The sequence below is a fragment of the Electrona antarctica genome, assembly GCF_951216825.1.
Source record: "Electrona antarctica genome assembly, chromosome: 15".
Classification (NCBI taxonomy): Eukaryota; Metazoa; Chordata; class Actinopteri; order Myctophiformes; family Myctophidae; genus Electrona; species Electrona antarctica.
Genome location: NC_136796.1, coordinates 36,533,739 through 36,559,755, shown reverse-complemented (window position 1 = coordinate 36,559,755; position 26,017 = coordinate 36,533,739). Strand labels below are relative to the sequence as shown.

At 45.9% G+C, this 26,017-nt stretch overlaps 1 protein-coding gene across 1 annotated transcript in view; it reads right to left on the bottom strand.

Annotated features, from left to right (window-relative positions):
- rftn1a (raftlin, lipid raft linker 1a) overlaps positions 1 to 26,017 on the bottom strand; it is a 58,676-nt gene that overhangs the window by 2,333 nt on the left and 30,326 nt on the right. The window contains exons 4-8 of the mRNA XM_079522660.1: positions 15,716 to 15,824; positions 11,727 to 12,519; positions 11,047 to 11,250; positions 1,121 to 1,230; positions 144 to 247 (exon numbers count right to left, since the gene is read on the bottom strand). Of these exons, the coding sequence (XP_079378786.1) occupies positions 144 to 247; positions 1,121 to 1,230; positions 11,047 to 11,250; positions 11,727 to 12,519; positions 15,716 to 15,824 (1,320 nt within the window). The remainder of the gene's footprint in view (positions 1 to 143; positions 248 to 1,120; positions 1,231 to 11,046; positions 11,251 to 11,726; positions 12,520 to 15,715; positions 15,825 to 26,017) is intronic.

Here is a 26,017-nt window from a genome sequence, read left to right as displayed (position 1 = left end):
CATGTTCAATGCTGTTTTCGTTTACAGGCATAAATCTAAATGCTGTATATGTAGAGTGGATTATCAATTGTGTCAGGCTGGGAAAAATCCTAAACTCAGAGTTGCAGCATTGCAGCGTTTTGTGATTCAGCATTATTTTGTACCTGTTGGTCCTGACGATGGGTGTTGGCAACACACACATCAGCCTCCACCCGAAGGGAGCCAGAGACTGAAGAAGAGGAATATAGTCGGTCTTCACCACCACACCCTGGACAAGGAAAGAGACGGCACAACACAACACTAGGGATGGAGCTCGATGCCCGATACCCGAAAAAAAACAGATAACAAGCTGATTGAGTAGGACCGTTATCAGTAAGCTTTGGGCTTATCAAGCCTGTTATCGAGCATAGCGGCCCATGACGTCATGTTTATACAATCAAGACAAGAGGCGATCAATAAATAAATGTAATCACCCATGTGGCACAAACATGTCGATCTAAAAGTGTATTGATACTTGCCAACCAGCGCTGTCCAGGTAAACAAAATTACACTTTTAAAGTGACGAATAACGATACACAAACAGTTTCTTCAATATTATTTTCCAAAAGTATAAAGGTCAATTGCCTTCCGTCTGTTAGAAAAGTACTTATTTTAAGGTCCTAGTAAAAGATAGTGGTTCTGTTCAGAATATTCTTTTTGTCTTTCATGCACAAAATAATAGAAAATGCTCAATAATGGGCTCGATAAGAACCCGGCTCAATAAGCCTGATCCACCCCTACACAACACAAACAAAGTATACCGTAGTGTACACATACTGGCATAGTGGCATACTGTCAACTGTTTAGAATACATACACACATCAACTTCAATACACCTCTGCTGAAAAAACAGACACATGACATACAATAATACATATAGACAGACCATACACACTGATTAACAGGCAGTAATCCAAAACACATGCACACGCACGCACGCACGCACGCACGCACGCACGCACGCACGCACGCACGCACGCACGCACGCACGCACCACTTTCCCCTATCCCCACACATATGCAATATGGTTGATTGAACAAAGCTTACGGCCTGCAATTGCAAAGTATACTGTATCTGAATCCCGCCACGGATCAACACCTACATCAACAACAGTCCACTGCTCAACCACGATGGCATCATAGGACGTGGCCACGGTCTCCTCGGCACAGCTCTGAAAGATGAACACGCCATCCACGGACAAAACGCCATTGTCTGCAAAGATAGAGAGGGAGGGTGGAAGAGTCAAAGAGAAATACAAATTACAAGTGCAAGTATTATTATTTGTGGTGCACACACACACACACACACACACACACACACACACACACACACACACACACACACACACACACACACACACACACACACACACACACACACACACACACACACACACACACACACACACACACACACACACACACACTCCGCCTTCCGGTGTTTCTGGCCTGGTGGAGATAATGAAATGACATACATGACAGTGGTTTTCAACCCGTTTCATATCAAGGTCCATTATTGATTCGGCATTTGTGCCACGGGTCACCATTTGATAGACTCTCACGCCCCAAGACTTTGGATATATTGTTGTCGTTGGATAGATTTTGTCCACAATTCCATGCTGTATTGATGTTGGTACCATTGGGAGAGATAACAGTCAAACATTGATAAAAAATAACAATTATTCTATATTCTCTAATTGTGCAGACTTCTTGAAAATTAGGTAATGCAGCTGTTTAACAATAATTTAACTCTTGAGATTTACGCACTCAAGAGTTAAAGATCTATAAGGGTCCATTTGGTTACCAACATCATTTAGCATGGGGACCACCTGGAACCCTCTCAAGGACCACTGGTGGTCCCCGGACCACTGGTTGAGAACCACTGAAGTAAGAGACAATTGGAAACCTATAGAGACAGAGGAAGATACTTGTGACTCTGAGAGGAGTTAAAAGCTCAACTCCCCTTTCAAATCTCTTAAGAATTGATCCCCAATCCTCTGGGCTTAGACCTACTTATATCAGAGCTGACTGAACAGGGACTTTGGCTGTAAGACATGGATTTAAAACACGTATCACCCACACATGTCATGCATCACCCAACCCCAGCCTGAACAACTATCAAACAACAATAGGACAGCTGAGTGGGAGACAGTAGGTGCGGTTCCATTAAGCCTTTGCGAAAAAAGGAAGCGTATGTTCATGAAGTCGAAAAAAGAAATGCGGATTGTCTCTTGTTTCCATCCACTGATTATGCGACTCACGGCCCCGGGAGATACAAAATAAGTTCATGAAATAAGCAGTAGGTGGCACTATTTTGCCAGTAAAGTGAGCCTTACCGTTATATGACATATATTTTTTTTTCTTTTTGACGTTCTTTTAGGCTATACAAAAATATTATACACGGACTGCCTGATTGGCAATTGGGCTACAAGTCCTTTGCGCTGTGCAGAGACTGTCCGGGGACAGGTTTTTGTCCATCGGCTCCTCGGAATTTAATTAACTATTCAACTATATAGCTGGTAAGACTAGAATCACTAGATTGTAGCCTGAATATTAAAGTAGGCCTAATTTCCTGACTTTCCATTTAAGGGACATTTAACTATAAGCCGAACACATTAATAAACTAGAAAAAGTGCCCTTCTGGGCACAGGTCTCCACCAGGAGGATAGGACTGTGTGAGATGTTTGGCAAAATGTTTAGGAGTAATATAAACATTACAACAACATGTTTTTTTGTTTGTTAGTTTTTTGCAAGAATTTTCTTAATTTTGTAGAGGAAATGCATAGCCAGATCACTCATAGCACGAGGATAGAATTCTGGATGAGCAGGACATGTGCAGCATTTTGTACAAAACGAGCTAGCCAATCAGTGTATAATCTGAGAAATCCAACAGACTCGTCTTGATCACATGACTACAGAGATCATGTGTACCGATTTGCGTGAGATTTGGATTAAATCTCTGCGACTAACATAAGCAATATGTTTTGCAGAAATCGGCCTCATGGTGGTGCTATAAGCGGCAGATGTGGAGGGATGCAGGGACAATGTTTTTCCATGGCCTAGGGAGTGCGCATACATATTAAGTTGTATACAGATCGATGCAGTTATAGCTAAAACAGGCATTGGCCTGTTATAGCGCCACCATGAGGCTGATTTGGAAAAAAAATAGTGGCATGTCGTCCTCGGCCTAGTGGAAATGTGCGTGTATAATTTCACGGAAATTGCACACTGTGTTTGTGATTTGTGGCATTTTGTTCGAAATGGACCAATCATGTGAGCTTTGGAAGCCAATCTTAGCCAATCAGGATGGAAGATGGGAAATGGTGCAGATCCGTGACTATGGATATAGTGTATACCAAATTGTGTGATGTATGGATGAAATTTGTACGAGTAATCTACAGAAATGTGTTTTGCCTAAATCGGCCTCATGGTGGCACTATAACAGGCCGTTGAAGAATATTTGGGGCAGAGGTTCGTCGTTGGCATCCAGGCAGTGTGTGTGCAAAGTTTGGTATGGATCGGGCCAACGGTGGCGGAGATTAGCTGGTAACGGACGGACGGAAGGAAGGAAGGAAGGACGGACGGACGGACGGACGGAGTGCAAAACATACTCTCTCCCCATGCCTTTGGCCTGGTGGAGACAATAATAGCCTAAAGATGTTTTTCTCCCCGACAGCCTGCTGCATGCTCCTCGCAAACAACACACACAGAAACAGATACACATACATGTATAGCCGCCCATAGCTTACTGTTGCCTGATTTGTGCTTCTTACCACGGTACAGAACTGATTCCATGCATCTCATCCACTGTGATATTGTAGGCTACATAAATGTTATCTGCGCCACATGCAACGTGCGACAAAAGCAATCCAAGTTTATGAGTTGAACTTCTAGGCTATAATATATTCGGGCGCATGACTCGATGGGACTCGATTGGAGCATATAGCGTTTAGATTGATTGATTGTTTGCAGCTGTAAAACAGTTGTGTAACTGTACATTACATTACATTACAGTCATTTAGCAGACGCTTTTATCCAAAGCGACTTACAATAAGTGTATTCAACATAGGTAGGGAACAAAAACTACTAATCACCAGAAGTCTTTAGTGCATTTTCTGCAAAAACAAGCAACCAAGAGTATACCTAGCGCTAAGGTAAAAGTGCAATATATCAGCTACCTATTTCCTTAACCAGATGAGACAAAATAGCTAAATCAAATGAGCATGAGCTAAAACAATTAAGTGTATCGACTAAACAAGATCCAATAAACAATACAACAATAGAAAACAAGCGTTCGTACAACTAGTTAACAACAAGTAGGTCAGGCAGAGAGGAAGGGTAGTGTTTCCTGAAGAGGTGGGTTTTCAACCTGCGACGAAATATGGGCAGTGACTCTGCTGTCCTAACATCAGTGGGGAGTTCATTCCACCACTGTGGGGCCAGAACAGAAAAGAGTCGTGACCGTGTGGATCGGCCAGAAGGACCCTTGAGTGACGAGGCAATCAGTCGCCCCGAGGTGGCAGACCGAAGTGGTCGGGCAGGGGTGTAGGCATCGACCATAGCCCGGAGGTAGGAAGGAGCTGTTCCTTTCACTGCCCTATAGGCTAACACCAGGGTTTTGAACTGGATGCGGGCCGCTACGGGGAGCCAGTGTAGAGAACGGAGAAGGATGGTTGTGTGGGAGAACTTGGGGCGGTTGAACACCAGACGAGCCGCAGCTTTCTGAACAAGCTCCAGAGGTCTGATGGCAGATGCCGGAGCACCAGCAAGGAGGGAGTTGCAGTAGTCCAGGCGGGAGATGACGAGAGCCTGGATGAGCACCTGGGCTGCCTTCTCCGTGAGGAAGGGGCGAATCCTCCTGATGTTGTAGAGGAGGAATCTGCAGGACCTTGTCACTGATGCGATGTTTGCCGAGAACGTCAGTTGATCGTCCAGGGTCACACCCAGATTTTTCGCAGTCCGAGTTGAGGTCACCACAGCATTATCAATGGTGATGGCCATGTCTCGGTGCGGACAGCCCTTCCCCGGGAGGAACATCAGCTCGGTCTTGTCCAGGTTGAGCTTCAGGTGGTTTGTCGACATCCACGCCGAGATGTCAGCCAGACAAGCAGCAATGCGTGCCTCCACTTGGGTATCAGAGGGGGGGAATGAGAGGATCAGCTGGGTGTCATCGGCATAGCAGTGGTAGGAAAAGCCATGGGAGTGGATGACAGCACCCAGAGATGTAGTGTAGAGAGAGAAAAGAAGAGGACCCAGAACCGAGCCTTGGGGAACCCCAGTTGTGAGCCTGTGTGGTTCTGACACAGACCCTCTCAGCATCACCTGGTAGGAGCGACCCGTCAGGTAGGATGCAAACAGGGAGAGTGCAGAGCCTGAGACACCCATCCCCTCGAGGGTGGAGAGGAGGATCTGATGGTTCACCGTGTCGAACGCTGCAGACAGGTCCAGGAGTATCAGGACGGAGGAGAGAGAGTTCGCTCTAGCGGCATGGAGCGACTCCGTCACTGCCAGCAGGGCAGTCTCTGTCGAGTGACCCACTTTGAACCCAGACTGGTTGGAGTCCAGGAGGTTGTTCTGGTGGAGATAGGAGGACAGTTGTTTAAAGACAGCACGTTCAAGAGTTTTAGATAGGAAGGATAGAAGGGAAACCGGTCTGTAGTTCTTGATCTCAGAGGGGTCAAGTGTCGGTTTCTTCAGGAGGGGGGTGACTCTGGCAGTCTTGAAAGTAGAGGGAAAGTAGCCAGATGTCAGAGAGGTGTTAATAAGGTGGGTTAAGAAGGGAAGAAGTTCAGGTGCAATAGACTGCAACAGAGTGGATGGGACCGGGTCCAGAGAGCATGAGGTGGGGCGACTAGAGGTAACAAGGAGAAGGACCTCGTTAGGGGAGAGGGGAGAGAAGTGGGATAGAGAGGGGATGGGGGGGGGAAGAGGAGTAGATGAAGGTAGAGAGGGGGGGGTGGCAGGCAGACGGGGGGGTGGCAGGCAGACGGGGGTGGGTAGTGCGCAGGGCACCAGCCGGGGGAGGAGGGAAGGAGGATCGGATATCGTTCACCTTCTTGTCAAAGAAGTTGGCGAAGTCGTCAGGGAGGAGGGACGAGGAGGGAGGAGGGGGTGGTGGTTGTAGGAGAGAGGAGAAAGTTTCAAAGAGTTTTTTAGGGTTGGAAGCAGAAGCCTGAATTTTAGTGCAGAAAAAAGCAGCTTTAGCAGCTGATAGAGAGGAGGAAAAAGTAGAAATGAGAGATTGGAAGGTGAGAAGGTCCTCCGGGACTTGTGTTTCATCAATGAATATAAGAATAGATGAGGCATGCATGGATCGAATAGCCTGCAGGGACCATGCAGGGCCAGGCACGTTATATAAAAGTTTTAAAACATCCTTAATTGGCGGGGAATATTCTATATAGTCAAGGTGTGTGTGTGTGTGTTCGACCCTATAATAAAGTGTGTTTTTTCCGACAGCCAGCCACCCTCTGCTGCCTCGCAATGCGCACGCACGCACGCGCGCGCACACACACACACACGCACACACGCACACACACACACACACACACACACACACACACACACACACACACACACACACACACACACACACACACACACACACACACACACACACACACACACACACACACACACACACACACACACACACACACACACACACACACACACACACACACACGCACGCACGCACACACGCACACACACGCACACACACACACACACACACACACACACACACACACACACACACACACACACACACACACACACACACACACACACACACACACACACAGGCTACAGACTGTTGCTTCTTAATATTTACCACGGTACATTGTGTCAGAAGTTCAGAACTGATCTATAAGCTGACAACGCGTCTCATCGGGCACTTGCCTTGTACATCATATTGTAATACATCATAAAGGTAATACTTATACATGCAGGCTTGAACTTGCATTCATATTCGGGGCGCATGTAGACTACAGCTACAGGGGGATAAATTGTTCGTTTAGTTTTGCGATATCATTGCAGCTGGTAGGCTACAGTGTACGTCTCTCATCAATGCAAACGGCAAAAGCCGTTAGTAGTTTCATCACGGTTGCTGCAATGCCAGGCAATATAGGCCTACCAGTTTTAAAGCATCCTTATAATTTGTGGTGATACATTCTCTATGGACATTATAGCAATAATAGCGTATTTTAGTAGTCTCCCCTCGTCCGTTCCGAGGTGTTTTGGAGAATTATATTCATCTAACTTCCATGATCAAACCATTGCGTGTTTTTTTTTTCTTCTTTTCCAACTGTTCAAAAGCGATATAATGCAAGTTCAATGCATTCTAATTAGAAATCCTTTCCGCAAGTGTTTCCATACCCCATTTGCGCATTTCACTTTTTCGATATAGCCCCAAAATCCGCCACCTTCAAGCGAAAAAGTGTTTTTGAGGTGTTTCCATCCAGGAGATTTTGCGCAAGAGCCTTAATGCGCAAAAAAAAAGCTTTATGGAAACGCACCTAGTGAAAAGGAGGCATAAGATGAAGGCTCCGGTAGGTATGGTTCAATCAGAATACCAACAAGACGCCCTTTTTATCCCTTTTACCAACTCGCCCTTGGTGTACAGCCGGCGGAACTGCTCAGCCTGGTATTCCTAAAGTAGCCTAAGTAAATTATGCTTAAATGGTTAAACCTAACCTTATTCCTAACCTTAACCTCAGTAAAACGCTGCCAAAACCTAACCCTATTCCTAAACGTAACCCCAGTTAACACCTTAGTAGCCCGGAACTATTTAATCCATTTCATCCATGTGCCCATCATTTATAGCGCACGGACCACTTTTACCGGCGCACCGGCAGTTGCTGTGCATGTCTGTGTAGCAGCTAACAATAGCCACACCACTCTAGAGTCGATCGACAACAGCGGGAGACAAGAATAAATCTATCGCGACTAGCGACTGGACCACGGAAGGCCGTCAAACACAGGATCTTATTTCATAATTAGACGGGATGATTTAGGTCGGGAGTTATGATCGTTTTAAGATTTTCGTTTTCGTCCGCTAAACAGGCAGGGAACATTTTCGATGACGTGTCACTTTTTGACACGTCATCGGAATGGGCAACAAGCGCTCCAAGGCTCTAGAGCGATGCGATCGGTTTTGATATCATTAATCTCCGTCCTATTTATCAATCTCCGGCTATAACTCCGCCCCGGGCTTCCATGATGTTAAAACTATGCCTAACCCTAAATTTATTTCTTATTCTCAATAAAACAAAATAAAGAATACAAGAACCGCCGCACTGAGCGGTTGGCGTGAGGTCGAGTGTGAGATGGATTATGGGCGACGGTAGCTGTTATCTTCAATCCTTGGCAGGTTTCTGTGGTTCTGAAGGCAAGCATCAAAACAACCACCATCCAAGGGAATGTTACCATTTCAGACAATATTTGGATCGATAACGTGTCACTGTTTGACACGTGATCGGATTGGGCAACAAGCGCTCCTAGGCTGTGGAGCGAAGCGATCGGTTTTGATATCATTAATCTCCGTCCTATTTATCAATCTCCGGCTTGGGCACTTGACCATGACCTTGAACTTGACCATGACCTTGAACTCCGCCCCGGGCTTCCATGGTGTTAACAAGGTATCCGAAAATAACCTGTGACATGTCTTCTTTCATTTGTCTGCATCGATTATTTTTTACAAAGGTCACGGTCATTAAAAAAATGATGTTTGCCTTGTATACTCGACTCCCATAGATTCCAGTGCATTGGGTCAACTTCCGGTCCAGGGCTTTGTCACACTTCGGCTCCCCATCTATGCTCCCCATCGCCGCCAGGGGCCACCATTAGACCGGCCCCATGAAGTGAACGGACTCTGTCGTAATTCAATCAGTGTTGATTTTGGCAGCAAATTTTGATTTTAGTTTAGTCATAGTCTTTGGAATAAAACATTTAGTTTTTGTCATTTTTTAGTCACCTGACACCTTGACTAAATCTACAGTTGATTTAGTCGACTAAAATGTATTTTGGCGAGCCTTGTTGGTGTCGAAATGACTGATTTTACACTTGCTGAAAATAGCAGATCTACAAGCTTATACGAGCTTATGCTGTAGATCTGCTATTTTCATTATGCAATAAAGCATACAATGCCTTGTCTTTTACCTTAATATACTGGATCTCTTGTCCACTAGTCCACAGTCTAGTTTTAATTTGTTGACGAAATCGTCAATATATTTAGTCTTAGCATCATAGCTTATTTTTTAATTTGTTTTAACTCCGTTTTCTCCAGTGAAAAAAGGCAGTCGACAAACATTTTTCGTCATAGATTTAGTCGACAAAATCAACACTGAATTAAATGGCTCTGGAATGGAAGACAGTCAGAGGCACCCGGAAGGAATTGGACTGACAAGGGGGAGGAGCCAACCCCGAGTTCCTGTTTAAGACAAAAAAGGAGGTTGTGCCTCGAGAGGCACAACCTTTTTTTTCCTTCTTCACAGCGAATGGGTTCCCAGATTGAGGTCATTGTGTGTGCCATTCTCATGAGTGTGATATCAGAGGAACGCCTGGAGGTAATTTAATTACATCTGACACAAATGTCCACTCGGACTCAAGGATGAACTGAATAGAATTTGGCGGTCCAAAGGTCAAGGTCACTATGACCTTAGTCACAACACATTAAAACATTAAATTGTTTCAAATTCTTCTGTTACATGAGTCTGGACAGACATGGAGGTAGACTACAACTACTGTGGTTGGAAGCATACAGCCATGATGGGGCATAGTATTATGTTTGTTTCACGCATAGATTAAAAAATCACACCCGTGTGAACTGAGTGGTGTAAGGTCTTATATAGCCTGATCAGCTGTGTTCTGACGTAATGTCTGACGTAATTAAATCACACCCGGGTGAACTGGGTGACCGTAGCAACCATGCTCATTTTTTTACGCACAGACAGACAGACTAACAAAGCCAGTTGTAGGAGTGGTTTACACCACTCACAAATATAGATGCCTCAGTGGCCACTGCAGTTCATTGGAGCGACGTGTCTCCAATGAAGGCAGGAAGTCAAGCGGAAGTGCAGTGCTGAAGGATTTTTTTTTCAGTCATGACAATACATTACAATACAAAACAAGACAAACAAACAAACAAACAAACACACGTACAAAGTTATTAATACAACAATACAACATCAGAGCCAGGGGGGATTACTAACAGAAAACATTAAAGAGTGAACACAAAGCAACAGTTCTCCGCAGCTTTCATATTTAGAAGAGCTGAAGGTATTTGCTGAAGGCACGCTGCGTCGCTGCCCAAGTGACGTCACTCATGCGACTCCTCCATCCATGTCTCTCGCTGTCACTCAAGTGACTACTGGCCAATCACAGCGCGTCTTTTCCGGGACTTATGTTACGCACGCGGAAGCTTGACATTGAAGGCAAATGCTTTGCAAGGAATCTCAGGAAAATTGTGCCTTCAATTCTGACACGCGTGGCGCGCCCCAGAGCCGGAAGAGGCGTCTACGTTTATAATATGTCTATGGTTTCACGCTGCGTCACTAGTATATACCCTGTGCTGCAGGCACGTGTACACATATACATCAAAGGGGGCTTGTAGATCGGCTATTTTCAAAAGATTTTGTACACATTTTGAACTTGTGAAATGGGGCCTTCTTTTACTTTTAGTACTTTAGGTACATTTTGATGCTGATACTTTTGTACTTTTACTTGAGTACATTTTTATACGGGACTTCTCCTTGTAACAGAGTACATCTACATTGCAGTATTGATACTTCTACACTACAAGTACAATATTTGAGTACTTTTTCCACCACTTGACACCAATGCTAGAACAAGAGATTGAAATTGATTGATTGAAATTTTCATTTCACAGTATGAAGAATGGGTACATATCAAAACGAAAGCACAAGTCAATACAAAAACTGTTACTGTGGACGACACCACGATTAAGCATTGCACTTGTTTACAACAGGGTCCACCATTTTCAATTCATCAGAACATTTAGAGACGTACATACCACTATTTTCCACGAGGTGGAAGAAACCGTCGACGAGGTGAGCGCCGCTGGTGAAGTGCTGAGTCATGTGGTCCAGCCAGTGGGCGTCGACCTCAGTGGTCAGCCCCGCCTCCTTTAGTATGCGCAGCGGAACCCTGAGCGAATAGAACCTCAAAGAACTGTTTGTTTCCTCCATGTGGTTGTAAAGGGCAAAGAGCTGCAACCCTGGGGGTGTGTGTTTGCACGAGCGCGCGCACACACACACACACACACACACACACACACACACACACACACACACACACACACACACACACACACACACACACACACACACACACACACACACACACACACACACACACACACACACACACACACACACACACACACACACACACACACACACACACACACACACAAATAATCCATTATTTATATTGATCAAAAGTAAACTAAAAAGGAGCCAGCTTAGGTGGTTCGGGCATCTGGTTAGGATGCCTCTCGGGCATCTCCCTAGGGAGGTCCTCGAGGCAAGTCCCACTGGGAGGAGACCCCGGGGCAAACACATCGCCGAGAAAGTCACTAATGTTGTTCTGGAGAGGGAAGTCTGGAACACTCTGGTGGAGCTGTTGCCCCCGCGACCCGACTACGGATAAGCGGTTGAAGATGGATGGATGAAAAGTAAACTTGCCACTTACTTGCCTGCCCCGGAGGCGATGTCACGTTCTTCTTCTCTTTCTCAGAACTCTTCACTCGTATGTGGTTGTTATTGTGGGTCAGACTGGCTCTGTCATTGGAATCTGGTCCGTGGCTGTGGTTCAGCAGAGGAGAGTTGGCCCAGCTCTCCGAGCTCCAACATCGCCTCAGCTCCCCGTCAATGCCTGCCGGGTCTGGACCGAGACATGTCTCTGTCGAGTCTCCGAGCTTAGGTTCGCCATTCGTCGGCTCTGGTGGTGGTGGACTGCGGCCCGGCAGTCCGACTCCGCCTGCGTTCTCTGCAGGCGGGCCGGGAGACGACGACGGATCCCCTTGAACCTCTGCTGGGTTTTTGTCCTGTGCCTGCAGGTATCCGGCGGGGCCCGTCGGTTCACTGGGGCAGATATCTGAGGTATGGATTAGAACATGGCTCTGCATTCGTTCGGTCGGTTCCTCCGACCCAAGCAGTTCCGAGTTCTGGATGGCTTTTAAGGGGTCCAGTACTCTGTCCTGCGTGCACTGTTCAGGGCGCCGGTCGTGGTCCGAGTCCCGAGGTTCCGAGGGATGGCGTTCTGAAAGGTTCTGTTCGGGTTGTAAGACATCGCAGCGTGGTTCTTCTGGAGGGTCTGCTGGACTGACGCCGGCACTGAAGGGGTGCCTGTGTATGGGGGAGGGGCTGGAGTGCAGGGAGGATAGCTCGTCAGGTTCCCAGGGGCCCAGGAAACAGGGGGGGCCCCCACCGGGCTGCTGGAGAAAGCCCACAAACATCACTCCTTGCTCTGCCATGTCCTGGATCTGCAGAGGTCAGCACGCACAAGCGCGCACACGCGCACACGCACACGCGACACACATACACACACACACAGCAGATGTCACACTCATTGGAGGTTCACTCTCTCCACTGGACCATGGCCATGCAGGTTCCTGGCAGTGTTGATTTCGTCGACTAATACTATGACGAAAAAACGTTACATTTTTTCACTGACGAAAACCAAATGGAAACTGAATGAAAACTAAGCTATGGTGACTATTAAAGACTAAATATATTGACAATTTCGTCAACAAATAAAAACAAGACTGAAATGTTAGGGACTAGTGGACAAGAAATCCAGTATGTCATTTTACACTTTGTTGCATGCTGAAAATAGCAGATCTACAAGCTCACAACGCGGAGGCTTTGTGAGCTTGCAGGCTATTTTCAGCAAGTGTCATTATGACAGCATCAAGGCCCTGCCAAAATACGTTTTAGTAGACTAAACCAACTGTAGATTTAGTCGACTAAAATCGTATGATATTTAGTAGACTAAAACTAGACTAACACTAAAACATTTCCAGGTGACTAAAAAACTAAATGGAAACTATGGCTAAAACTAAAAATCTAAATTTGCCGTCAAAATCAACAGTGGTTCCTGGGCTGGGGAGCTGTCTGTGGCGTCATCACAGAAACGTCCAGGAAGTCAGCAATGCCCAGACGCTTTGTGTGAAACGTATGCATTGGCCCATTCATTCATAATGATTGGCATTGGCAGGGGAAAGGTGCATTGGACCAAAGAGACATTTGCAAGTACCGATATACAATTCTTATCTGGTCTTGAGAAGAATGCACCAATTTAAAATGCATATTACCGGGCGGTATTTCAAAATAGACCAAAATACTGTATAAATAGAGATAAAAACCTGCAGAATATAAATTATGTGGAGAGGTATGAAACAGTTTTTCTCAACATCATTTTTATGCATAATATACAACCTTGATATATATTGCCCATGTACTGGCAAATATACAGGTACACACGCACGCACTCACGCACGCGTGCACGGCAGAGCATAATGTGTGTCCCACTCAAACCAAGAACCTGAAAGGTAAATTATAGAAAATCTAAATTAAATAAGCAATTAAATCTAGAGAGAGAGAGAGAGAGAGAGACATATTATCAATTTAACAATATGTTACTGTATATTTGCTAACCACAGTGTGGCAAAAAAGAGAGAAATTACACAGCCTCATTTACAGACAAACAAAGGATGACAAACCCAGTGTAGATGCAAAAATAACAGCCCACCTAATCAGCCGCGAAGATCAAATATTCAAATGATCTCATTATCTCAATGTGCGTGCGTGCGTGCGTGCGTGCGTGCGTGCGTCTACCTCCCCCTGAGGCATGCTGGTGGTTAATTGTCAGTTGATATTTAGCATGACAGTCACAGACAGACTCAACAGAGAGAACAAACTAACAGTGGACAATAATGAGACACATCGCTTCCTATTAACATGACACTTCACTATACACACACGTGTGCATATGCAAGTACCCATGCATGCGCAGGACACACACACACACACACACACACACACACACACACACACACACACACACACACACACACACACACACACACACACACACACACACACACACACACACACACACACACACACACACACACACACACACACACACACACACACACACACACACACACACACACACACACGAATGTCTGAGTGTATTTCAGGAAATGGAATGTGTCAAAATGAGCCAAAAATAAGTAATAATTCCAAATACAATACGATCGCACGCACACGCACATGCACACGCACGCACACACACACACACACACACACACACGTGAGCCAGAAAGAAATTATAAAAAATAAGCTTGGAAAAGTCTACCCTGTTGTTTTATTTCTTAGCTATTGTTCATGTATATATTATTACTGCTTCAATGTGTGAAAAATAAAATCAATAATTTGACTATCATGTACTCAAGATATAACAATAAAAAAAATCATGAATCTCGCAAACACATGCATGCATGCACACCCGCCTGTCAATTCGTCTGTCATTTTATTCTGCTGTGGTTTGTTGGCGCCGTTATCACGGACCGTCTGGCAGCCAGTGATCTGATTGGTTATTCATGTCACGCCGCCGGAGCCTATCATATTATCGTCAGCGCATTGCATTTCCATCCAATCAGGTTTCCCCTTTGTACGCCCTGGGTGTTCAGATGCAAATCTATTCAATGGAGCACATTTTCATTTCCCATTGTGAGACTGTTGGTGGAGAGAAGTGCAGTTTTTTTTTCTTTTTTACATGCGATAAATGTCAGCGATGATGCCGTGAATGGCAGGCAGCATTTCAATAGGCCCCATTGCTGCATCCTTTCAATTCTTTATCTATGCTTCTGCTTTTGTTCCTTCAGCATTAATCATTGAGAGTATTACAGCAGAGCTGGTGGGAATAGGACAGCTTTTTAGGCCCGGGTCTCTTTCTATAAGCCAGTTACACTTTCTTGACTTGGTTGCCCCGTTTCAGGAACAAGAATCAAGACTTCAAGAAGGGTCCAGGCAGTGAAATGTTGGTGTAGCATGTTTGTAGCATGAAGCATGTTTCGCAAGACTGTGCCAACGACACCAACATTAATATGCAACAAGATACTAATAGAGATAATACTGGATTGTTGTAATGAAAAAAAATCACACCCGTGTGAAGTGAGGGGCGCTCTTAGCATCGTACATCATCATACGTCATCTCATTCCTCCGGCCAATCACATCCTATGTCCAGCTTTCAATTTGTGTTTGTTTACACAAACACTCAAAACTGGCCACTCATTATCAATGGCATTTAATGTTTGTGTTGGGACAAACTTTGTGTTTACAGTTACACGCACCCTAAAAGTTGGACATAGGAGAGGGGTTAAGGCCTATTCATAGTCTGGATTTTCGGTGGTGAGGTGACCACCGCTCCGGTGGTGAGGTGACCACCGCTCCGGTGGTGAGGTGACCACCGAAGCTGTAATAACGTGGAGCGGTGGTGAGTAAAAACAGAGAGAAGGGATGGGGAGAACGGTGGTTTGCTCTTCACCGCGGCTCAGTGACGTCATGTTGTAGTTCGGTGGTCACCTCACCACCGAAAATATTAGACTATGAATAACGCTTTAGCGCCCCTAAAAAATGATAATAAATACAAAATAAGACAAATAACTCACCCTCTTCACATAGTTCTGGATGGCCTCTGGGTCCGGGGCCTGGTGACCCGCCACGCACACGTCTGTCTCCAGGCGCCGCCCGGTCCACTTCAGCTGACCCTTATCTGAGCTACGGATGGAGAGAATGAAAAGAAAGTAAACTACATTTACCCAAGTACTGTACTTAAGTGCAATGTTGAGGTTTATTTGTATACTTTACTTGAGTATTTCCAATTTCCATTACTTTTACCTTCTACTCCACTACATCTCAGAGGCAAATATTGTACTTTTTCCTCCACTACATTTCAGGGATGTCTCGATCACGTTTCTTTGCTCCCGATCCAATTCCGATAATTTTATTTTGAGTATCTACCGATGAAGTTTCCCCCAATTTTTCCCGATCCGATATTAATGACCTGGAGCCTCGCCGCTAACAACTCATATACTGCATGATGCTGTGAGACAGTGACTAATTATATGACAAAAAAGAATTCCCTTGGTTGCATGCTGAAAAGAGCAGAGCTACAAGTGTAAAATCAGTCATTATGAATCAACTGTAGATTTAGTCGACTAAAATCTTACTAGACTAACACTAAAACATTCCAGGTGACTACAATGTGAAATCTATTCAAGAGACTATGAATAAAACTAAAAATCTAAATGTGATGTCAAAATTAACACTGCTGTGAGAACCCAATGTCAAACAAGCAAGTGATGCAAGACTCCATGATGCAAGTACATTGCAAGTACAAGTACATGAAATTGGGGCACTTCTGTATATCCATTGAGCTGGTTGGTGTCACGGTGTACCCTGATCTGGAAGTCAAATTAACATTCCTAATGCCTGTACATTCCACTGTGTACACTACGATATCCTAATTCTCAGAGTTAAATAAATACTTGGGAATTTATTGCAGTGAATTTATTCTGACAATTTGCACTGTGGCATTTATTTCCCCAGACATTATAGGGGTCAATGTAGTCTCGCGTAGCCAGACAACTATTCCACAATCTCCGAATGCTGTATAGGCCTATAGAGTCTGGAACTACACCTCCCGAAATCAGAGTAAGGAAGCTGCCATTTCCGTTCAAGAAAAAACAAAAATCATTTTTTTATTTCTGCTAAGGAGCCAGCTACAGTCTGCTTAGATGATTTCGATTCATATTAGGATAAATGTGCCGACTGTAAAGACTAAACGGTGGGGAGGAGGCTTCACTTTTGAAAATGGCGAGAGGCAACAGTCGGGCAACGCGAGTGTCAATGCAATTTAGCTTTCCTCCTGTATTGTCAGCTTATGGTCTGCTGTTCTTGTTTCATCGCATTACCATCTCCGTTACGTTACTGGTCTTTTGCCTTGTCCTTTCCTTACCTTGTCATAAGTCCTTTGTTGCATTACTACTTATATTTTGTCATTAGGCTAATGCAGAATTGGACAAATCACCATGCGCCGGTGGGCACCAAAAGCCTGGACAAAAATGGTACCGTGCCGAGGAGCATGAAAACTGTGCTGAAATCCCCTGAGGGGCTAGGGCTTTAAAAAAAATTGAGGGGCGCTAGCCCCTCTATATATTCAGTTATTAGTGTAGATTTTCATCTTACACAAACATTAAATTCCCATTGACAATTAATTGAGAATTTTACGTCATAGTGTCTGAGCAAATCGGCTTAGTGTCTATTTTACGTCATGATGATGTACGATGATAAGAGCACCCCTCACTTCACACAGTGTGATTTTTGAGTGGTGCAGCCACTCCATTGCGTAGTGTGTCTGTCCCTCCCTATGTATGCGTGTCCCTGTGTCTGAGCACGGACAGCAGAAACACCTCACCACTGGGATGGCACGGGTTGTTATGGATGTCAATGGAACTTGGATTGACAAAATGTTGGCATGGATGACGTCATCGGCTAGACTTTTTGAAGTGAATGGAAGTCAAATCAGGCTGAAACCTTGTCCAAAAATGTCATAAGTCCGAGAGCCACATGAAGCTGCACCGTTAATAACATTGAGCAAATGTAGCATGATAACTGTAGTGTAGTGATATTTCCATAGTCTTAGCACTTAAAAATGTGCTTAAAATGTAAAGTGCGTTAGAAATAAATTGTATTATTATAATCTCCAGTGGTAAACGTTATCAGCACAGTCATACAGTCAAACCATTACACAGGATAATGAGATGACCTACCTCCCCACACACGCATATCTACATTTACAGTTCTTGAAAAAGCAGGTTTTTGTAATAATAAAAATAACCAGTAAGACGCCTGAGGGCGAGAAGCGACCTTGTGAGCCGTGCACGCATCCGCCTGGGTGACAGATAACAGATCAACATATCCACCTGGGTAACAGCACACTGCTGGGCGAGCGCTGGCGCTTTGGCATGGGGGCTCAGATCAAGTTATGGAATGAATTCTGTACTGGCTATATATGGAACATGTCTTGAGTGTACAGGGTTTGATGAGGTCAGAACAACATATGGAATGTCAATACAGGTCAGCTCCATATATGGAGATCTAAGGGTGGCAGCGGGGGCAGAGTCTTGAGTGTTTAGGGTCCCTCCGCTCCCTGCACTGGCTCCCGGTCGCTGCCCGCACAGAATACAAAACTCTGATGTTGGCATTTAAAGCAACCAAAGGTATGGCTCCCCCATATCTTGCCAGCATGATTGAACCCTACAAACCCTCCCGCGCACTCAGATCAGCCAACGCAGGGAAGCTGGAAGTACCCTCACTAAAAACGCCGGGACAACGCTCCACACGTCCCAAACTCTTCTCCCTTCTGGCCCCAAAACTGTGGAATGCACTTCCCGTTGCAATCAGAACTGCAGCATCACTCCCGATCTTCCGCCGTAGTCTGAAAACCCACCTTTTCAGACTCCATCATGGCCCATAGCACTTACCCTACCCCCTTAGACAGCACTTCTTAGACTTATATAGCATTTGAAACAGACCTATAGCATGTCATGTAGACAGCACAATAAGTGCATTGTATGTAGTCATAGCACTTCATAGTATATATGTACAGCATAGTATAGCACATATGTGTAGTTTATATGTATAGTGTCATTATATAGATATGTTCTAGTTATAGTTTATATGTATAGTGTCATTATATAGATATGTTCTAGTCACGGTCTTAGCTTACGCATGTTTCGCGATAAATGCATTTTGTTACATATGTGATGTATTCCCATGCTTTTTGTTCTTGCCTATTGTAAGTCGCTCTGGATTAAGAGCGTCTGCTAAATGCCTAAATTGTAAATTGTAAATTGTTGAACAGGGCCCAGGTAGTGCCAGGCCTTAATTTCCGGGCCTGTTGCCTCTAGTCTTCGTTGGCTGCCGGGCGCGGCTGCACATATAACTTTGGGGCAGGCCCGTCTAGAGTTTAAATGGACAGGTATCAGTCAAAAGGGAGACATCGAAGAGGAAGGATGGGGAAGGATGAACATATGGAATGTCAGAACAGGTCAGCTCCATATATGGAGATCTAAGGGTTTGAGGTCAGATGTAGAGTTGCTGGCCAATATTGATGAGATCAGGGATCTCCATCCCTGATGATGTCACTGTTGTCACGTGATGTCATGTTATTTGCGACCTGTGAATATTAATATTATAACAATAAAACTAATTGACAGTTGAGTTTGTGAGTTCGGTTTAATTTTGGAGTAAAAAAAAACACCAACTGTGTTTTTTCTCATTGACTGATGTAGCAGATGTATCATTGCAGATACCAACTGGGATATCTCCCATCCAGATGGCTCACTGAATGAAGACACACTAGAACACTGGACAACATGTCCAGGATTCAACCAAACAACACTTCTGATTACACTGCCAAGGTCTGCACAATAGCACAATGTGGGTTCTGGGGTTCAGGAAGACATTTTCCTTCACAAAAAGGTAATTATCGCTGGCCATGATCAACATGGGCCTATTATTAGCAATAGGGAGAGAGAGAGAGAGAGAGAGAGAGAGAGAATATATAGCAGGGGGGAGTCTTTTGTTCACATTGTAAGGCACAATGATGAAAAGGATATATTCAGATATCGTAGCTGTTGGCCAGATACCCTCGTATCTCCATATTTCAAATGTCTATGTCTTCGCTGACCGTCAGTCCTTGAGTGTGTGTGTGTGTGTGTGTGTGTGTGTGTGTGTGTGTGTGTGTGTGTGTGTTCTTCCGTCCAACCGTTCCGTACAGTAGTCAGTAGTGCCATCATGAGGTCGATCTTTGGCTATATTCCATCCTGATTGGCTAAAATTGGCTATTCCAAAGTTTGCAAGGGAACCGGTTTTGTACAAAATGCCTCAAATCACGAACGCAGCGTCGTTAAAGACTTTCACACACATTTCCACCAGGCCAAGGAAGAAATGCCACTGTACATTCTTTTAAATGGGCTTCATGGTGGTGCTATAACAGGCTGATTCACGACATTAACTGGACTAAGTGTGCGTGAAGCCCTAGAGGCTTAAGGAAGAAATGCTTCTATACATTTTTCAAATCGTCCTCATGATTCATGTTTTGGCCTATAACTCACACCAGTGTTGATTTCGTCGACTAATACTATGACGAAATTTTTTCGTCGACTACCTTTTTTCACTGACGAAAACTAAATGGAGACTAAATGAAAACTCTTCAAGAGACTATGGACTAAAACAAAAATTTGATGTCAAAATCAACACTGAAATCAATCAAATAAAAAAGAACACAGGGTTCTTTTTTCCTGGAAAGTAACTCTTTTGGACATACAAGGTTTACACCAGACGATGACATATGAGAGGGGGGGGTCTTTTTTGTTCACACTGTAAGGCACAATGATAAAAAGGAATATTCAGATACTCAATGTCTCTTCATATTTGGATTGAGGTCAGTAGGGGAGACCAGAATCATATTAAGCTCCAGGGGTGTCATTGACAATCTCAAATAAAAAAGTGGATTATTTTTATTCTTCTTATTGTAAATTCTCATGTTTTAGGGGTTTCTGATTCAAATGGATGGCATTGATGCAAAGATAAAAGCATGGCTGAGAGGACAAAAGAAACGGGGGATGGCCGTGACTTAAGAGATGAAAGGATGGAGAGATGGTTTCTCTCTCTCTCTCCTCCCTATCTCTCCCTATCTCTCTCTCTCTCCCTCTCTATTCAACGGATCAGTTTCTCTCTGGCAGACACTGATGATGCAATCAGTGGTCTCCACGGTGACAGGTGCCAGGAAGCAGCAGCACGGCTTGGCAGAAGGGGCATCAAAAGAACGGCAATGGCACCCACCTGTGTACCAGCGTGCGTGCGTGCGTGCGTGCGTGCGTGCGTGCGTGCGTGCGTGCGTGCGTGCGTGCGTGATCATGAGGTATTCTAGGTGGACGATGTTTTTCAAAAAAAGTGTACAGAAAGTGTTAAACATTGTTGTGTGTGGCCACACGAGTCAGTTCATTAAGTATACCTGGCTTACAAAAAGTATGTTTTGGGTGGATTAAATGACAATCGCAGGATTTTTACTTCCTGACTCGCAGTTTCCGGACACTGCTTTCAAACTAAAGGCGCTCGCCTTTTAAAATGAATGGACGATGCTCTGAGCCACACACCAGATGGCGCTGTTGGCGGTAAATGAGTTAAGAAATAGCGAGGACCATTTGCCTGGTCCTCAAGAGAAATTGATGTTTTATGGTTTAAGATGATTTTTAGAGTCAGACTTACAATTAGGAAAAGATTCAGGTTGGGGATTAGAGTGATGCATTTAGACTAGACTAGAGGTTAGGTTTAGATTAGGTTAGGGTTGATAGCCAATCAACAAGCACACACTGCGGACAGTTCTTGGCTTTAGAAAAGGGTGAAAAATTCAAAAACTTTAAATAAAAGAATTGCTGTTCTGAAGGGTGTGTGTGCGTGCGTGCGTGCGTGCGTGCGTGAGAGAGAGAGAGAGTGCGTGAGAGAGAGAGTGCGTGAGAGAGAGAGTGCGTGAGAGAGAGAGTGAATGAGAGAGAAGGGGGGGGATTGTGAAAGAGTGTGCTTGAGTATAAAAATATCTTTCACACAAATGCAGTTGTGCGACTGCATGCATGTAGCCTCGTTATATCACATCTAGCTTCTCAACCCTCCTGCAGTTTTTAAGATGTGTTTTTCGGGACTAAAATGGTGGATAAGACAGATGGAATGGCCAAACGATGTCATCATCCTTGAGCCAAATTCTATAAATCAGTGGTTCCCAAAGAGGGGTCCGGGGACCCCTAGGGGTCCTTGAGGGAGTTCCAGGGGGTCCCCAGCTCAATGATAGTTTGGAACCAAATGGACCCTTATGGGTCTGTAACTCTGAGAGTGTACAAATGGAACCAAATGGACCATAAAAGGTCCATTTTGTTCATTTTTTTAATTTATCTTTCCATTTATTAACATTGATTTTACAATATAAATTGGGGGTCCCAGAGATAGAAATTCCATTAAATGGGGGTCCGTAGTCTTTGAACGGGTTGAGAATCACTGCTAGAGCCATAAAAATCTTCTCTCCTGGGGGTCCCTGGCTTACCTTTTCAAATGGGGGTCCTCGGGCTAATTAGTGTCAATCTGGGGGTCCTTGACGTGAAAAAGTTTGGGAACCACTGCTATAAATGATACTGACCACTCAGAGTGAAGTTTATTGGTAGGCGATGGTCACGGCAGGGCCCAGCGTGCTGCTGGACTGTAGGCGATGGTCACGGCAGGGCTCAGCGTGCTGCTGGACTGTAGGCGATGGTCACGGCAGGGCCCAGCGTGCTGCTGGACTGTAGGCGATGGTCACGGCAGGGCTCAGCGTGCTGCTGGACTCACCAGGCGATGGTCACGGCAGGGCCCAGCGTGCTGCTGGACTCACTAGGCGATGGTCACGGCAGGGCTCAGCGTGCTGCTGGACTCACCAGGCGATGGTCACGGCAGGGCCCAGCGTGCTGCTGGACTCACTAGGCGATGGTCACGGCAGGGCCCAGCGTGCTGCTGGACTCACTAGGCGATGGTCACGGCAGGGCCCAGCGTGCTGCTGGACTCACTAGGCGATGGTCACGGCAGGGCCCAGCGTGCTGCTGGACTCACTAGGCTATGGTCACGGCAGGGCCCAGCGTGCTGCTAGACTCACTAGGCGATGGTCACGGCAGGGCCCAGCGTGCTGCTAGACTCACTAGGCGATGGTCACGGCAGGGCCCAGCGTGCTGCTGGACTCACTAGGCGATGGTAACGGCAGGGCCCAGCGTGCTGCTGGACTCACTAGGCGATGGTCACGGCAGGGCTCAGCGTGCTGCTGGACTCACTAGGCGATGGTCACGGCAGGGCCCAGTGTGCTGCTGGACTCACTAGGCGATGGTCACGGCAGGGCTCAGCGTGCTGCTGGACTCACTAGGCGATGGTCACGGCAGGGCTCAGCATGCTGCTGGACTCACTAGGCGATAAGGCTGTCCCCAAACATTCAAGGTTCGAATGTTCGCTCGTTAGGGTTGGCACTCGAATCTTAATTAATGGGCTTGAACCATTCGTTTTTTTTATTTTTTTATTAAATAAAAAATATTATTTTTTTTCCCCTTTTTTTATTAACTCGAAAATATATCTCGGCGAGAATGCGATATGAGCATGTAAAAAAAAAGTAAGTTTCTAGTGCATTCCTGTCAGAAGTTATGAAGTTATGAAGAAATATCTCCTAGTTCTGCTGTCCCATCTCCCGTGCTTGTAATTTGGTGATTGCCCTGCAGCTGAGGTGAATTGAATGGAATGTCTGACGCGTCTCTCTCACACACACACACACCAGCATGATCGCTGACAGGGGCCATGATATATTAGCATATGCTCTCTAGCATCATTGTTAAGCAAAACGGTCACGGAGGATCTGCTTTTGCCCTGTGCCCACTTCACTTCAATGCCTCCCGGAATACACAGGTGGAACAAATAACGAGCAATATACGCTGTTTTAGCTGCCTGCCGCTGCCAGCAAGCTCACGTGAGCTTGCAGATCAGCGTTTTCGCGGAGCCACTTGACTGTGTGTGTGTGTGTGTGTGTGTGTGTTGGGAGAGACGAGAGAGATTGATAAAGAGCAGGGGAGACGCGCTGCGCTCTGATTGAGACGGATATCTCAAAGGTTATTTTTTAAATTAATTGGAAACAAATGGTCCGGATGTTCGCTCGGAAATTCCTGCCGAAGTTCGAGTCCAAAAAAAAGGGCTAAGGTACAGCCTTACTAGGCGATGGTCACGGCAGGGCTCAGCATGCTGCTGGACTCACTAGGCGATGGTCACGGCAGGGCCCAGCGTGCTGCTGGACTCACTAGGCGATGGTCACGGCAGGGCCCAGCGTGCTGCTGGACTCACTAGGCGATGGTCACGGCATGGCCCAGCATGCTGCTGGACTCACTAGGCGATGGTCACGGCAGGGCTCAGCATGCTGCTGGACTCACTAGGCGATGGTCACGGCAGGGCTCAGCGTGCTGCTGGACTCACTAGGCGATGGTCACGGCAGGGCCCAGCATGCTGCTGGACTCACTAGGCGATGGTCACGGCAGGGCTCAGCATGCTGCTGGACTCACTAGGCGATGGTCACGGCAGGGCTCAGCGTGCTGCTGGACTCACTAGGCGATGGTCACGGCATGGCCCAGCATGCTGCTGGACTCACTAGGCGATGGTCACGGCATGGCCCAGCATGCTGCTGGACTCACTAGGCGATGGTCACGGCAGGGCTCAGCGTGCTGCTGGACTCACTATAGGCGATGGTCACGGCATGGCCCAGCGTGCTGCTGGACTCACTAGGCGATGGTCACGGCATGGCCCAGCATGCTGCTGGACTCACTAGGCGATGGTCACGGCAGGGCCCAGTGTGCTGCTGGACTCACTAGGCGATGGTCACGGCAGGGCCCAGCGTGCTGCTAGACTCACTAGGCGATGGTCACGGCAGGGCCCAGCGTGCTGCTGGACTCACTAGGCGATGGTCACGGCAGGGCCCAGTGTGCTGCTGGACTCACTAGGCGATGGTCACGGCAGGGCCCAGCGTGCTGCTAGACTCACTAGGCGATGGTCACGGCAGGGCTCAGCGTGCTGCTAGACTCACTAGGCGATGGTCACGGCAGGGCCCAGCGTGCTGCTGGACTCACTAGGCGATGGTCACGGCAGGGCTCAGCGTGCTGCTGGACTCACTAGGCCGAAGCTGCCAAGACCTGCTGTGATGATCTTCCTCCAACTTTGTCTTACACTCAGCCTTAATTCACCCTGTGTGGTTAGTATCATTTTTGCATGACATGGTTCAAACCAAAATTGCAATTGTGCAAAATGAGAAAAAACATTTTAAGCTCGAATTATACTTTGTCACACGACGGTGTCCGCACACTAAAGATTGATGATTGGAATGACCTACCGTACAACTTAAATTATCCTAAAGATCTGCAAAGCGACAAAAAGAAAATCAACCAGGTGCTCGATGGAGATGCAATAAAAGTGTAAATGTAAAGTAGGCTGGTGCTTCAAGGATCAGTGGGACTGGAATACTAAAGCAAAGGCGGCGATCCGAGCACTCAAAATATAAAAGAAATGAGGAGAGGGTGGATAAAAATTAAGGTACTTTATTTAGAAAAGTTAAAACAAGCCAACATGTTTCGACTCCATTAGAGTCTTCATCAGGGCAAGTATGCCTCATACTACAGCTTGGATCGCCGCCTTTTCTTTAGTATCCTAAAGATCTGTTCTTCCATAACGTACGGCCAATTTAAATCTTTTATTGCAGACCTACAAATACATGTCTGCAACTGCTTTCATTGATGTGAATTTTGATGTGAAAATGAAATTGTACTGTCAATGTGATATATCGAGTCGATGACACTGCAAATGAGGGAGACCTCAATGTCTTTCGAGAATAAATAAAGGTTTGAATGACTGATCTACAAGTACAATCTCACATTGCAGATGCGACGCATAGTGATCTTGTAGATTTTCTAATGTTACAACATCATACAACAGAGCATAATGAAAGCAGAACGTTGCAGAGAAAAATCATAGTTTAGGCTGAATTCCCGCGTAGCACCCCGCCACTAGCAGGTCTAAAACACACCTGAATTCCCGCGTAGCGCCCCGCTACTAGCAGGTCTAAAACACACCTGAATTCCCGCATAGCGCCCCGCCACTAGCAGGTCTAAAACACACCTGAATTCCCGCGTAGCGCCCCGCTACTAGCAGGTCTAAAACACACCTGAATTCCCGCATAGCGCCCCGCTACTAGCAGGTCTAAAACACACCTGAATTCCCGCATAGCACCCCGCCACTAGCAGGTCTAAAACACACCTGAATTCCCGCGTAGCGCCCCGCTACTAGCAGGTCTAAAACACACCTGA